Source organism: Nerophis ophidion, linkage group LG26 (assembly GCF_033978795.1).
Source record: "Nerophis ophidion isolate RoL-2023_Sa linkage group LG26, RoL_Noph_v1.0, whole genome shotgun sequence".
Taxonomy (NCBI): domain Eukaryota; kingdom Metazoa; phylum Chordata; class Actinopteri; order Syngnathiformes; family Syngnathidae; genus Nerophis; species Nerophis ophidion.
Genome location: NC_084636.1, coordinates 11,367,602 through 11,384,263, shown reverse-complemented (window position 1 = coordinate 11,384,263; position 16,662 = coordinate 11,367,602). Strand labels below are relative to the sequence as shown.

General features: G+C 43.5%; 1 protein-coding gene across 1 annotated transcript in view; it reads left to right on the top strand.

The window, feature by feature from the left end:
- The first annotated feature begins 220 nt into the window (after nucleotides 1-220).
- The window catches only part of LOC133543635 (vacuolar protein sorting-associated protein 4B-like), a 34,637-nt gene continuing 18,195 nt past the window's right edge, over nucleotides 221-16,662 (top strand). The window contains exons 1-2 of the mRNA XM_061888319.1: nucleotides 221-613; nucleotides 12,644-12,870. Of these exons, the coding sequence (XP_061744303.1) occupies nucleotides 257-613; nucleotides 12,644-12,870 (584 nt within the window). The 5' untranslated portion in view covers nucleotides 221-256. The remainder of the gene's footprint in view (nucleotides 614-12,643; nucleotides 12,871-16,662) is intronic.

Sequence of the window (16,662 nt, the reverse complement as noted above, 5' to 3'; positions counted from 1 at the left end):
GAAAAAAATACGAACGGGACTTTGAATTAGTTCACTGTAAAAAGGCTTGAAGTCTAAATTCAAAGCTTTATGATGCTGTTCAGTTCGTACCTTTGCTACAGTAAAAACCAGTTCACTTTATGCAACGTCCCAATCTGACACCTTTCAACTAGAAAGAACAAAGGACGTGACCTCCAGCATCCTGTCTCCTCCTCTTTACCCTCTCTTTTTTCTGTAGAGAATCACTCCATTTCTTTCGGTGCCAAAACCCAGAAGGATGCAGAACTCAATATCGTCAAAGATGTGTCTTTCCGAGGACGTGAAAAGTATTAAACTTAAGCGGAAAATACTCCGAAAAGCTACCAAAGAAATGATCGGTGTTATCGATTCAGAAATAGCTCAACCAAAACCGGATGTGGATCACTTAAGAACTTTGCTGGAGAAGTTATTGGACAAAGGCCAAAGCTTGGTCGCGCTCAATCATGAAATTGAAGTCCGAACTCCACTGGAACATTTGGAGAAGGAGATTAAGAAATCGGAGGACTATAAGGAGCGGATCGTGGCTTCCACAAGCCGTGTGCAGCGCATCATCAGGACAAATGAGGAGTCATCGCAAGTGACTGCCCAGAAAAGAGTAAGTTGATTGTAGATGTTAAACAAGTCGACGCCTCATTGCTGCAATACGTTAGCGCAATGGTTCTCAAATGGGGGTACTTGAAGGTATGGCAAAGGGGGGGTACGTGAGATTTTTTTTTAAATATTCTAAAAATAGCAACAATTCAAAAATCCTTTATATATTTATTGAATAATACTTAAACACATTATGAATGTAAGTTCATAAACTGTGAAAAGAAATGCAGCAATGCAATATTCAGTGTTGACAGCTACATTTTTTGTGGACATGTTCCATTAACATTGATGTTAAAGGCCTACTGAAATAAGATTTTCTTATTCAAACGGGGATAGCAGGTTCATTCTATGTGTCATACTTGATCATTTCGCGATATTGCCATATTTTTGCTGAAAGGATTTAGTAGAGGACATCGACGATAAAGTTCGCAACTTTTAGTCGCTAATAAAAAAGCCTTGCCTGTACCGGAAGTAGCAGACGATGTGTGTGTGACGTCACGGGTTGTAGAACTCCTCACATCTGAACATTGTTTATAATCATAGCCTCCAGCAGTAAGAGCAATTCGGAAAGAGAAAGCGACGATTTCCCCATTAATTTGAGCAAGGATGAAAGATTCGTGGATGAGGAAAGTTAGAGTGAAACACTAAAAAAAAAGAAAGAAAAGGTGACGGCTCCAGGCGGCGGCAATGGGAGCGATTCAGATGTTATTAGACACATTTACTAGGATAATTCTGGAAAATCCCTTATCTTCTTATTGTGTTAATAGTGTTATAGTGAGATTATAAAGTCATACCTGAAAGTCGGAGGGCTACGGTAAACGCCAGTGTCTCTGAAAGAAGCCAATGGAGGAGCCAAGATCACAGCTGCCTTTTTGACAGCTGCAGGAGGAGGATGCATAATCCGCTGAAGTCTCCGGGTAAGAGCCAACTTAATATCACAATTGATTGACATGGTAGAGAATCATGTTCGATTGACCGCTCTGTGTTAAAGCTTCACAACAAACAGACCAGCTGTGTTTTGGTTGCTAAAGACAGCTGCAATCCACCGCTTTCCACCAACAGCATTGTTCTTTATAGTCTCCATTATTAATTGAAAAAATTGCAAAAGATTCAGCAACACAGATGTCCAAAACAGTGTAATTATGCGATGAAAAGAGACGACTTTTAGCCGTGTGTGGTGCTGGCCTGAAATGTCCGCTCCAATCAATAACATCACAAGCACGCTGTGACAATCTGTCACTTAATTTCTGATAGTTTTTCGTGTTTTGTACTTTATTTCCTGTTCAGTGCTCTTATTTTGTTATACTTCCTGTTTACTCCGCTGAGCACTGTTTTTGTCACACTCGCCGTTGATTGGCAGCGGTTCTCAGCTGCTGTCAATCAACATAGGTCTATTTATGTTTCACTCGAGCACTCCTCAGTGCTCGAAGTTAAAACCATGTTGGGAACATCTCCATGCAAGACTGCTTTCTGTTTATATCTTTTATTTTGATGAAATTAAAATCGTCTTACCTGCTTTCTGCTCTCCTGGATTCTTGCATACTTGAGGTCACACAACTGCAGCCATGCGAAGTCCTAACAGTAACTTCGAGCCAGAAAATTGTGACCTCGCGAGTATCCCTGTCGGCAATCCTCAGCCGACGTTCTGGACCGCACAATTCCTGGAGGACTTGAAGGCCAGGTTTGTGCGGTCCCAGCCAACAGACGCGGACCCTCTTCCCGCGGCAACGCTACCGGCTACGGCTCACCGACCGGCGCGCCCGCCTCCTCCTTCACGTCTCGCGGCTCCCGCGGCTCCGTCGCCAACTACGGCTCTCCGACCGGCACGCCCGCCGCCGCCATCCTTCCCGTCGTCTACTGTGCTGCTTCTCCCTGGTCCTACGCAGCTTCCAGCGGTTGCTCCCAGGCTACTCTTCCGGCCGGCTCCCGCTCTCTTTTCTGGTTCGCCGAGGGCTCCAGTGGAGACCACTGTGAGGTCTCTTTTGTCCTCCTGCTGGGACTCGGCGCGGGATGTGCCTTCGTCCCTCCTCCTGGCCCCCTCCCGCCCGTCCCTGGTTTTCGCACCAGGGGACTCCGACGATGAGGCACGTCTTCCCGCTAGTGTGGACGGCGTCTGGCAGCCGCCTAGTGGAAGGGGGCTAACTATACACAGCGGTGCAGCAAGGCACACACCGTTGTCATCCTCGCCAGCATCTCCTTCCACGGAGACATCTACGTCCCTGGCGGGCTTTCGCACAGCTCCAACGCCGGCTCCACGCCGAGCTCCAACGCCGGCTCCACGCCGAGCTCCAACGCTGGCATTACGCACGGCTCCAACGCCGCCAGTAGCAGCACAACGCCAAGCTTTGTCGCCGCCGGCATCTGCTACTCCTCGGCCGGCATCTGCTGCTCCTCGCCCGGCATCTTCATCTGTCGCTTTCACGCCGCCGATGACACCTGCTGCTTCCATGCCGCTGTCATCCACGCCATCATCATTGTCGTCATCGTCGCCGCCTGCTCCAACGCCGGCATATGCTGCTCCTCGGCCGGCATTTGCTTCTCCTCGCCCGGCGTCTTCATCTGCCGCTTTCACGCCGCCAATGAAGCCTGCGGTTTTCACGCCGCCGATGATGCCTGCTCCTTCCCGGCCTGCTTCAGCGCGCCCGCCTCTACGACGGCTGCGGACGTGGCCGTGCCCTGGGCGTTCTCCTCACGGGACGCACTCTCATCTTTTTCGGCCAGTTCCCTGGCCGCCCGCCTCGCCAGTTCCAGCGGCGCTCTACGCGCCGTCGCCACCTGACTTTCCCTCGCTGGCTGCGGGGACACGAGGTTTGGCGACCCTCCACCAAATCCTCCCTCCACCCTCCCTTACTTTGTGGACTTTTTTCCACAGGGAACATCTGGTATCTGTTCCTTGAGGGGGAGGTCCTGTGAGAATCTGTCACTTAATTTCTGATAGTTTTTCGTGTTTTGTACTTTATTTCCTGTTCAGTGCTCTTATTTTTTTATACTTCCTGTTTACTCCGCTGAGCACTGTTTTTCTCACACTCTCCGTTGATTGGCAGCGGTCCTCAGCTGCTGTCAATCAACATAGGTCTATTTATGTTTCACTCGAGCACTCCTCAGTGCTCGAAGTTAAAACCATGTTGGGAACATCTCCATGCAAGACTGCTTTCTGTTTATATCTTTTACTTTGATGAAATTAAAATCATCTTACCTGCTTTCTGCTCTCCTGGATTCTTGCATACTTGAGGTCACACAACTGCAGCCATGCGAAGTCCTAACACAGGCGTCAACATAAGCATCATCATTCCGCGACGTTTTCAACAGGATACCCCGCGGGAAATTTTAAATTGCAATTTAGTAAACTAAACCGGAATATTGGCATGTGTTGCAATGTTAAGATTTCATAATTGATATATAAACTATCAGACTGCGTGGTCGGTAGTAGTGGGTTTCAGTAGCCCTTTAAAGATTTTCTTTTTTGTGAAGAAATGTTTAGAATTAAGTTCTTGAATCCAGATGGATCTCTATTACAATCCCCAAAGAGGGCACTTTAAGTTGATGATTACTTCTATGTGTAGAAATCTTTATTAATTGAATCACTTGTTTATTTTTCAAAACGTTTTTAGTTATCTTTATCTTTTTTTCCAAATAGTTCAAGAAAGACCACTACCAATGAGCAATATTTTGCACTGTTATACAATTTAATAAATCAGAAACTGATGACATAGTGCTGAATTTTACTTATATATCTCTTTTTTTTCAACCAAAAATGCTTTGCTTTGATTAGGGGGTACTTGAATAAAAAAAAAAAAAATGTTCACAGGGGGTACATCACTAAAAAAAGGTTGAGAACCACTGCGTTAGCGTGTCTACCACATTGTAGGTACGTGGCAAAAAATTTCTACTGCAAAATATCTCAGAGCATTGTACGGTATTCTGGTGTTAGTATAGTACCGCAGTACTAAAGAATCATTTTGGGTTCTCTATCGCCTCTGAATGTCTTGACGTGACGACAGCGGCATTGGGGACCGCCCCAATGCCGCTGTCGTCACGTCAAGACATTGCTGGTTTAACGAGCAGGGGAGCATGTTTGGCAGTGCACACACACACAGAGTACTTACAAGCAGAGAATGTGTGTAGACAGAAAAGATAGATAGTATTTTATTGATTCCTTTAGGAGAGTTCCCTCAGGAAAATTAAAAATCCAGCAGCAGTGTACAGAATTGAGATCAAATTTAAAAAGTAATTAATGTGGGTGTAAATGGAAACAAAATAGAAAAATATTACTGTCAGGTTCAAACACTGATGACATCTAATAAACAGAGACAGAGACAGAATTCAATTTAGACTGAGATGTGAGGAGAGACATGGCCTCTGTACAATCCTGCACCATGCTCTGACGAAAAAGGTTTACGTCTCCTCTTTTATTTAGATATTCAATGTTTACGCTACAACACATGTCACAACAGGAATGGGTAGTATGTAAACAGTCATTGTTTTCGGTCACATTGAAGACAAAAGAAGATGCCTCGGCCTTGGGCTCGTCCTGGATTCAGTTTTGGCAGGTCTTTGAGGACAATAGATAACCCCTCCCGTCTTATTCCAACATACGCAGTTGAATCTTCCAAGACTGTTCTTGGTGCAACAAAGACAGCTCTCATCTGTTCACTGGAAACTCAAGAGAGCAGAAAGTTTTTTGATAATTTACATAGAATTTTTCTAAACATTACAATAAAAATAAAAAGCAACAATGAGAATAAAAATATAACAGTAAAATAATATTATAACAAGAGAACCTAGGCAGTAGTGACCATGTTGTGAAAAAGTATTGCACTATTATAGTTTTGTATCACCTGTCATCCTAGTACCACCCGCTCACCCCAGAGAGGAGTTGTACAGTTTTATTCCGATCGTAAAGAAAATGGAGAACGGACGCGTTATGGCTTAAAAACTAACAATGAAGGTGAAGTTATAACACTGAAACGCCCTCAGGAAGAGGTGCTTTAAGACTTGGCTTTCTAGCGAGCTAGCGGCTAAAGTCCAGCCGCATTCGGCAGTGTTTTAGCTACTTGCTAATCATTAATCCTGGGGACGGCGTGGCAAAGTTGGGAGAGTGGCCATGCCAGCAATCTGAGGGTTACTGGTTCAATCCCCACCTTTTACCATCCTAGTCACGTCCGTTGTGTCCTTGAAAAAGAAACTTCACCCTTGCTCGTGATGGATCTTGCTTAGCGATGTGCATGGCAGCTGCCACCATCGTGTGTGTCTGTTTGTCTGTCTGTGTGTGTTTGTGTGTGTGTGTGGAAATAGTGTCAAACCACTTTGAGTTCCTTTAAAAAAAAGTACAACCCATTTACCATTGTGGAGCCGACGGTCCGACAGAGCGGCAGGGCACGCTGGAGCCCGACCCAAGATGGCGGCGAGGAGGCGGAGAATTCGAGCGAGCGGCGAGGCGGGGCTTGGACACCACAAGCAAGATCAGGTGCGTGGATCGTGCACCTGGACACAATTGACGTATCTCCTCTTCCTCCTTTCTCAAGTTTTCTTCATATCCTTCTCTCTTCTTTCTGTCTCCTCTTTTCTTTGGCTAGTCTTTACCGCTCTTCTTTTTCTTCTCGTCTTCTCATCTCGCCTTCGGGGGGCCATCCCCCCCTCCGTCTGGTCCGCCACTGCCTGCAGGAGCCGGCATTGCTGTCGGTTGCTTGCTGCGAGGCCGGCCAGCGCGCCAACGAGAGCCCACAGGGGATCGTTCTCCCCCGCCTCCGGTGGTCCAGCCAGGTTGTGTGCCAAATTGTGGAGGTTTCCCTCCTCAGGGTTCCTCGGGCCACCAAACATTTGGACAGAAATCGGGCTCAGGGTTACAACACTGTTTTATTTTTACAAATTGAAGTGTCTTTCGTGTGCTTTTAAGCAATTGTCTTTTCTAGTCTCAAATCCAACTCCTTCCGACCCGTTCTATCCTCCTCCCCTTTTATACATTGAGAGGAGATACGTCAATTGTGTCCCAAGTGCGCGATCCACGCACCTGATCTCGCTTGTGGCGTCGCTCCCGGCACGCCCCGCCTCGCCGCTCGCTCGAATTCTCCGCCTCCTTGCAGCCATCTTGGGCCGGACTCCAGCGTGCTCTGTCGGACCGTCGGCTCCGCCTCTTCACAACCATCCTCGCCTCCATGGCGACAAATAGAGTAAGTTTCTCAAAAGTATCATCCCTGCAGGACGAGGAATAGCTAAACATGTTTCACTCCTAGGGATAACGTTCGAAAACCGCTTCTCCCGATACTTGGATAAGAAAAGAACCGATACCAAGGGTAGAGTATACAAATGAGTTTTAAGATGGGACTTAAGTGCTTCTACTGAGGTAGCATCTCTAAGTGTTACCGGGAGGGCATTCCAGAGTACTGGAGCCCGAATAAAATACGCTCTATGGCCCGCAAACTGTTTTTGGCCTTTGGGAATCACTAATAAGCCGGAGTTCTTTGAATGCAGATTTCTTGCCGGGACATATGGTAAAATACAATGGAGCTAGACCCTTTAGTATTTTATACGTAAGTAGTAAAACCGTAAAGTCGCATCTTAAGTGCACAGGAAGCCAGTGCAGGTGAGACAGTATAGGTTTGTATATATGTATATATGTATATACAGTATAGGCGTAACATGATCAAACTTTATTCAATCAATCAATCAATGTTTATTTATATAGCCCTAAACCACAAGTGTCTCAAAGGGCTGCACAAACCACAACGACATCCTCGGTATAGAGCCCACATAAGGGCAAGGAAAAACTCACACTCAGTGGGACGATGAGAAACCTTGGAGAGGACCGCATATGTGGGCAACCCCCCCTAGGGGACCGAAAGCAATGGATGTCGAGCGGGTCTAACATGATATTGTGAAAGTCCAATCCATAGTGGATCTAACATAACGGTGAGAGTCCAGTCCAGAGTGGATCCAATATAGTAACGAGAGTCCCGTCCATAGTGGAGCCAGCAGGAAACCATCCCAAGCGCAGGCGGATCACCAGCGCAGAGATGTCCCAAACCGATACACAAGCGAGCGGTCCATCCTGGGTCCCGACTCCGGACAGCAAGCACTTCATCCATGGCCGTTGTTCTTGTCAAAAGTCTAGCAGGCGCATTTTGTACCAACTGTAATCTTTTAATACTCGACATAAGGAGGCCTGAAAATAACACGTTACAGTAATCGAGACGAGATGTAACAAACGCGTAATTAACGATCTCTGGTGGACAAAATGGAACAAATTTTAGCGATAGAAATCAGACCCAGGCATATGTGAACTACGTCGTTAACATCTGTGCTCTTCGATAAGTCCAAAAATGAACCTCCACACATAAAAAAATGACGCACATAGCAAACCACATTGATCGGAGCTGGCAGAAGCCTCCTATGTTCTGGACGTGACATGATAACTAATGCAAGGAAATGGAAATGTCTGTGTTCTTACAGCTTCATGCGCAGAACCTCACTGTATTGGCAACAAAGTCTGCACATTTTCTTTTTGAATATTGTTAAATGCGACACGTCAGCTTATAGCAGAACTTTGAGTCAATGTGAGGCTGCTGTTTACCCGAATGATTCAGTTACGTTGCGACAAGTCACCTTTGCGCTAAAGCTAATCTGCTGGGCAGAAGGTTATGTTCGGGGATAAAAGAGATCAAAATCGATGTTACTGCCCACTAGAGATTGAGGCTGATAAGTTAATAGCCAGGATTTGTTGATATTGAGCAAAACCTTTTGGATTTTCTCCAGGATTTTCTAGTCGAAAGTATCTAGTAGAAGTACACTATATTGCCAAAAGTATTTGGCTAACCATCCAAATGATCAGAATCAGGTGTTCTAATCATTTGGCACTGAGGCATGGAGACTGTTTCTACAAACATTTGTGCAAGAATGGGCCACTCTCAAGATCTCAGTGATTTCCAGCATGGAACTGTCATAGGATGCCATATGTGCAACAAATCAAGTCGTGAAATTTCCTCTCTCCTAAATATTCTAAAGTCAACTGTCTGCTTTATTATAAGAACATGAAAGAGTTTGGGAACAACAGCAACTCAGCCATCAAGTGGTAGGCCACGTAAACTGACAGAGAGGGGTCAGCTGATGCTGAAACACATAGTGGAAAGAGGTCTCCGACTTTCTGCAGAGTCAGTTGCTACAGAGCGCCACTGCATGGGGTGGTATTGCTTGGTTGGTAGAGTGGCCGTACCAGCAACTTAAGGGTTCCAGATTCGATCTCCGCTTCCGCCATCCTAGTCAATGCTGTTTTGTCCTTGGGCAAGACACTTTACCCACCTGCTCCCAGTGCCACCCACACTGGTTTAAATGTAACTTGGATATTGGGTTTAACTATGTAAAACGCTTTGAGTCACTAGACAAAAGCGCTATATAAATATAATTCACTTCACTTCATGTGACCTTCCAATTAACCCACGTACAGTAGGCAGAGAGCTTCATGGAATGTGTTTCCATGGCCGGGCGGCTGCATTTGAACCATACATAACCAAGTCCAATGCAAAGCATCGGATGCATGTCGCCACTGGACTCTAGAGCAATGGAGACCAGTTCTCTGGAGTGATGAATCACGCCTCTCCATCTGGCAATCTGATGGACAAGTCTGGGTTTGGAGGTTGCCAGGAAAACGGTACATTTCGGACTGCTTGTGCCGAGTGTGAAATGTGATGGAGGAGGAATTATGGTGTGTGGTTGTTTTTCTGGAGTTGGGCTAGGCCCCTTAGTTCCAGTGAAAGGAAGGTTGAATTTTCCAGGATACCAAAACATATTGGACAATTCCATGCTCCCAACCTTGTGGGAACAGTTTGGAGCGGGCCCCATCCTCTTTCAACATGATTTTGCGTCAGTGCACAAAGCAAAGTCCATAAATATATGAATGACAGAGTCTAGTGTGGATGAACTTGACGGGCCTGCACAGAGTCCTGACCTGAACCCGATAGAGCACAATTGGAATGAATTAGAACAGACTGAGAGCCGGGCCTTCTCGACCAACATCAGCGTGTGACCTCACCAATGGCCTTTTGAAGAATGGTCGAAAATTTCTATGAACAGATTCCTCATGATCTGTCAATGACAATTATTAGTTTGTTATATTTTTTTTTTATTTCCTGTCCAGCGCTTTTATTTTTATTCCATTTCCTGTTTGCTTCCCTTCAGCCACTACTTCTATACGCTGGCTCCCTCACATGTCCCTGATTGCCAATCTGAAGTGGGTGTGTCCGGATTACCAATCAGGGACATAGGATTGTCCATGGGAAAAAAAATCCTGTTTATGAGGCTTCCTCATTGCCAATCAGGAGCAAGTAAAGGGGCTAACACTTTGACAATCATTAATATGGAACACTAGGAACTGAAAGGGCTGGGCATGAACTGAATAACCAAACTAAGACCAACTAATGTGGGACATGACCGGGATTAAAACAATGAATTGGAATTCCAAGACGGGAACATTTTATAGTACGTGATGGGTTTCCAGGTTGGTAAAAACAGATTCCAATAATGACTTAAAACAACAGGGAAAGTCAATAATAAATTATCTTCTGCCCTGTTTTATTCTTAAATGTATTATGTTTAACTATGACACTCATAATCTCAAGTGATTTGTTAGTATTTTTTGGGTCAGTAGACATGCAGCAGTCTGGAAAAAAATAAACAAAAAAACAAGTTATATGTTAAAAGACAAGATTATCTTTTTTGCGTTGCTTTTTTGCCTGTCGATCCGCCTGTCGTGAGATCGACAGGCGGATCGGTGCGGCATCTTCAGTAATGCGAACGTTGTACCGATCCGTTGTGGTGAAGAAGGAGCTGAGCCGGAAGGCAAAGTTCTCCATTTACCGGTCGATCTACGTTCCCATCCTCACCTATGGTCATGAGCTTTGGGTCATGACCGAAAGGATAAGATCACGGGTACAAGCGGCCGAAATGAGTTTCCTCCGCCGTGTGGCGGGGCTCTCCCTTAGAGATAGGGTGAGAAACTCTGCCATCTGGGAGGAACTCAAAGTAAAGCCGCTGCTCCTCCATATCGAGAGGAGCCAGATGAGGTGGTTCGGGCATCTGGTCAGGATGCCACCCGAACGCCTCCCTAGGGAGGTGTTTAGGGCACGTCCAACCGGTAGGAGGCCATGGGGAAGACCCAGGACACGTTGGGAAGACTATGTCTCCCAGCTGGCCTGGGAACGCCTCGGGATCCCCCGGGAAGAGCGAGACGAAGTGGCTGGGGAGAGGGAAGTCTGGGCTTCCCTGCTTAGGCTGCTGCCCCCGCGACCCGACCTCGGATGAGCGGAAGAAGATGGATGGATGGATGGCGTTGCTTTATTGAGAGAGGAAGCAGAAAATGCCACCAAGTGTGGTCTAGAAAAAGTATGATTTGTTTTTCTAGCCGTTTAGACCTCAGGGCCCAGCTTTTCCACTACAGAGGGGCCCGGGACCCACTCAAAATATTAGCATTGAATTAGTCATTTCAGTTTTGATTTGAACCGAATTGGAACAATTTGAGAAATGAGTACTAACCAAATATACTGCAAAAGAAGGGAGTCATAAATAACTGACAAATACCGTATTTCCTTGAATAGCCGCCGGGGCGCTAATTAATTCAAAACTTCTTCTCACTCCTGCGCTTATTCAAAGCATGCGGTAAAAGTAAGCAGGCGCTAATCATTTTAAAACCTCTTCTCACCCCTGCGCTTACCAATGGCATGCAGTAAAAAATTGAGTGTGATTAAAAATATATATATAATGATAATAAGAGCTATTCTTTGTCCGCAGCCCGGTGGTAGGTGACCACTGCTCTACAACATGTCATCGCGCCCACTTTTACACCATGCTATCTGCGTGCCGGCCGGACGTATGCATTTCGCTGCTTCTTTTACGAAATTGCAATGCATACTTGCTCAACAGCCATACCTTTTACACTGATGTTTGTGATGTAGGCAGCTTTAACACTCTTGGTGGTGTGCGCCACACTCCGTGAACCCACACCAAGCACATTCCTGGAGAGCATTGGCTCTGTGGCACATTATAAACGCAGCATAGGGATTACCCATAATGCTGTGCATCCGTGACTCTTGGCTATATTATACACGTGCCCCCAACCCCGCCCACCTCAACCAACGCACAGAGAGGGTGGAGTGGAGGGGGACGGGGTTTGGTGCTAGCGAGTGTATGGTGTAGCCAGGAGTCGTGGATGCATTGCATTCTCGGTAGATGTTGTGTTGCGTTTGTGGTGTGTTGCAGGTCCGATGTTCTCCAGAAGTGTGTTTGTCATCACTTAATGTGGGTTTGCGGAGTGTGGCGCGTATTGGTAGGAGTGTTGAAGATGTTTTATATTACAACCATTAGTGTGATCTGTATGGCTGTGGAACAAGACCCCTGGTTTACACACAGTAAAAGCAAAAAAAAAAAAAAAAAACCTCCGCCGCCATTTTGAAAAAGATGACAGCGGAAGCGTCACTCGTGGCGTCACGAATTTGACCCGGCGGTAAAAGTAAGCATGCGCTTATTAATTTGGGGAGCGTGTTTGACCTGGCAGTAATTCAAGGCAGGCGCATATTTCATGCCCGGCGGCTATTCAAGGAAATATGGTAAATGTTCATACAGTTATATTGTGCTCAAGTAAATTAATAAGAATATGTTTCGTAACCAAACTGTCAATAAAATTAAGCTGTAAATGAAAATGTAGCTTAGCCACTTTAGTCATATTTTGTGTGATGAAGAAACTTCTCTGATTTTGGCTTCAGACTTTTTCTGCTTGTTTGATATTGTCAATACTGTCTCAAGTGGTGGACAAGCGTATTACAAAGTAGTTCCGCTACGGCCCATACGACCCCGTGATAGCCAGGAGGTGTTTGAGCACTGCTTTTTCTGGACTGTGATGTCCTTTTTCATGTTTGCATTACTACTACAGCTCAAAAGAGTGATATTTAGCATAGCATCTTAAGGATCTATAGGAAGTTACCACAGGGACTGTTCTCGTCTTGCTGTATGTACCCTGAACTCTCATCTTTTCATGTCTTTTTCTCAGAAAGCAATCATTCTCTCCGAAAGAGCTGTGGAGGGGGACCCGACCAAAAACCAAGAAGAAATCAGCTTTTATAAGTCTGCGATACGGTACTTCCTTCAAATCATAAAGTGTGACGACTATCTGGAGCGGGTCGAGGATCTGCAGGAGTATCTGATGAAGAAAGACCTTCCACCTCCTGCCAAACGCCTCCCACCTCCTCCCAAACCCAAGAACAACGACGATAAGAAGTATTATCAATACTATTGTTCAATTATACCATTAATGTAAACATGAAGGGTGAAAATACTTTTGACCGTAAAATGACAATGTCAAGTTTACTCCTTTATTTACTCCTTCATTTATTAGGCCGGTCGATTAATCGCAATAAATTAAAATGCGTAAGTGCGATTAATGTGATCAAATAATTTAACCGTTTTAAGTAATACTTGTATTACTGCATATGCCACTGTATTCAAAAACGTGTACTCTCCTGCGATACATCTTTATACATGTGTTATGCTACGGGGCTAAATTAAGGTAAAAAGTTGTCTACTTGAAATAACTTTAAAACATAAAAATCACGTTTTGATGTTGAATTTTGAAAGATATCAGTGTTTTCAAAATCATAATACATACACACATTTTTGTCAGATTGAGTATAATTACATTTGTGATCAAAATTATTCAACCCCCACACAATTTTGGTGTTTTAGCAAGTTGGACATTTATTCCGTATTTTGTTTAAAGTCATGTCAAATAGACAAATGCAAATTAAATTGTAACACTGTATTTTACAAAATACCCCAAAAAAAATTTTTTCTTAATATCTCATTGACAAAATGATTCAACCCCCTCGTTACATGCATCTTTAGTACTTAGTAGAACAGCCTTTGGCAGTAATGACATCCTTCAAAGGTGATACATAAGCGGACACAAGCTTCTTGCAACCATCTACAGGTATTTTAGCCCATTCCTCTTGGGCAAAGGCCTCCAGTTCATTCATATTCTTGGGCTTGCGTGCTGCAACTGCCTTCTTCAAGTCCCACCACAGGTTTTCTATAGGATTTAGGTCTGGCGACTGTGAAGGCCACTCCAGAGTCTTCCAGCCCTTCTTCTGCAACCACTCTGATGTTGATTTGGAGGTATGCTTGGGATCGTTATCCTGTTGGAAGGTCCAACGTCTCCCAAGCCTCAGCTTCGTCACTGACTTCATGACATTTGCAGCTAATATATCCTGCTAGGAAATAGAATTCATAATGCCTTGAACGCGCGGGAGATTCCCGGTACCTGAGGCAGAGAAACAGCCCAGAGCATGATTGACCCCCCACCATGCTTAACAGTAGGCAAGGTGTTCTTCTCTTTGTAAGCTTTATTTTTTCTCCTCAAGACATAACGTTGATTCATAGGCCGAAAGAGTTCCAGTTTTGTCTCGTCACTCCATAGAACAGTTTCCCAAAGCCTTTGGGGTTTGTCCAGATGATTTTTGGCATACTGGAGTCTATTTTCTTGTGCCTGGTAGTCAGAAGTGGGGTGCGCCTGGGAGTTCTGGCATGGAGGCCTTCATCTCGTAGTGCGCGCCTTATTGTCTGGGACGAAACCTGCGTTCCCCCCTCTGCAATGTCCTGTTGTAGTTCCTCAGCTGTTACCCGGGGGTTTTTCACCACTGTACGCTTCAAATACCGGACAGCATCCTTTCTACCACGCCCAGGTAGTGTTTCCACTGTGCCTTTAGCTTTAAACTTGAGAATTATGCTCCCAACTGTGTCTCTTGGAATGTGTAATGTCTTTGCTATTTTCTTATATCCATATACTTTCTTATGAAGAGAAATTACCTCCTCTTGACTTCTTTGACCACTCCCTGGACTTCACCATGTTGCAAATACACCATTGACCATCTACAAGAAGCTGAGCGTCAGTCTTTTTCAATCAGTTTAATTGTTGCTCGTTATGGTTCTAATCACATCTACAGGTGTTTTCAACACCTGATTGAAAAGACCTTATTCAAATTATGTTGTTAAGAGTTATGATCCTCAAGGGGTTGAACAATTTTGTCAATGAGATATTATTAGAAATGACACTAGTTGGTATGTTACAAAATAGAATGTTGTAATTCAAGCTGCATTTGTCTATTTAATGCCTCTTTATTTGATATGACTATAAACAAAATACGGAATAAATGTCCAACTTGCTAAAACACCAAAATTGTGTGGGGGTTGAATAATTTTGATCACAACTGTATGATTCACTTATTTTAAACACATTTTTTTTTCACTTTCATTTACAGTATTTTATTTATTTTTTTTAAATATTTGAGCTTCTGTTTTGTTTTTTTTGTAGTTATTTTTCTTTTCTGTTTCAGATCTTTTCTTTTTCAGAGTCTTAAATACAGACTTTTGGCCTGTATTTAGCAAGTAGGAGCATGTCATCAACTAAGAGGGGTGTTGAATTATGACAAACGGCTAAGCAAAAAGGATAGGGCAGGGTCCACTAACACAATATATTGATATGTGACACATACTGTAGGCTACTATTTTTATCTCATTGGTCATATTCTGTTGTCCCATGTCCTTTAGCCTCATTTAAGTAACTAATCCTCATTGATATTAGCACTCTGAATTAGCCTATCTTCTGCCTTTTTTGTTTCTTATATTTGCTCCACTTACCAATATTGGGTTAAATTGGTCTCATCGTACATAACTATGGTGCGTTAAAAGACTGCTGAATAAAGTGGAAAAGTTAATGCCCTACTAAACTTAATGGAACAAAACAACATAAAGATGGATTTTCCACAATATTTTTACAATAAAATAATTGTGATGGTTGGGCACCTCTAGTTTAGCCTACCTAAAGTGTTGAGTTGAATTGTTTAATCTCCAACACAACGCAATACGCACCGTATCGTTTTTTTCCCACCCACTCTCACTGCCATGCTAAATTTGGACAAAAAGTCTGCATATATATATTTATATGTGTGTGTGTATATATATTTATATACTGTGTGTATGTGTAGTGTGTGTATATGTATATTTTTATTATATATATATGTACATATATATATATATATATATATACACACATATATATATATATATGTGTATATATGTGTATATATAAAGTATTTAGTCAGCCACCGATTGTGCAAGTTCTCCCACTTAAAATGATGACAGAGGTCTGTAATTTTCATCATAGGTACACTTCAACTGTGAGAGACAGAATGTGAAAAAAAAAATCCAGGAATTCACAATGTAGGAATTTTAAAGAATCTATTTGTAAATTATGGTGGAAAATAAATATTTGGTCAACCATTCACAGCTCTCACTGATGGAAGGAGGTTTTGGCTCAAAATCTCGCGATACATGGCCCCATTCATTCTTTCCTTAACACGGATCAATCGTCCTGTCCCCTTAGCAGAAAAACAGCTCCAAAGCATGATGTTTCCACCCCCATGCTTCACAGTAGGTATGGTGCTCTTGGGATGCAACTCAGTATTCTTCTTCTTACAAACACGACGAGTGGAGTTCATACCAAAAAGTTATATTTTGGTTTCATCTGACCACATGACATTCTCCCAATCCTCTGCTGTATCATCCATGTATCCATTTTGGTATAAACTCAACTTGTCGTATTTGTACCTATGATGAAAATTACAGATCTCTGTCATTATTTTAAGTGGGAGAACTTGCACAATCAGTGGCTGACTAAATACTTTTTTGCCCAACTGTATATATATGTATGTATGTATGTGTGTGTTTCTTTGTATGTATATATGTGTGTGTATATGTATGTGTATATACTGTATATACAAACCCCGTTTCCATATGAGTTGGGAAATTGTGTTAGATGTAAATATAAACGGAATACAATAATTTGTCAATCTTTTTCAACCCATATTCAGTTGAATGTGCTACAAAGACTACATATTTGATGTTCAAACTGAAAATTTTTTTTTTTTTTGCAAATAATCGTTAACTTTAGAATTTGAGGCAAGCAACACGAGACAAAGAAGTTGGGAAAGTTGGCAATAAATACTGATAAAGTTG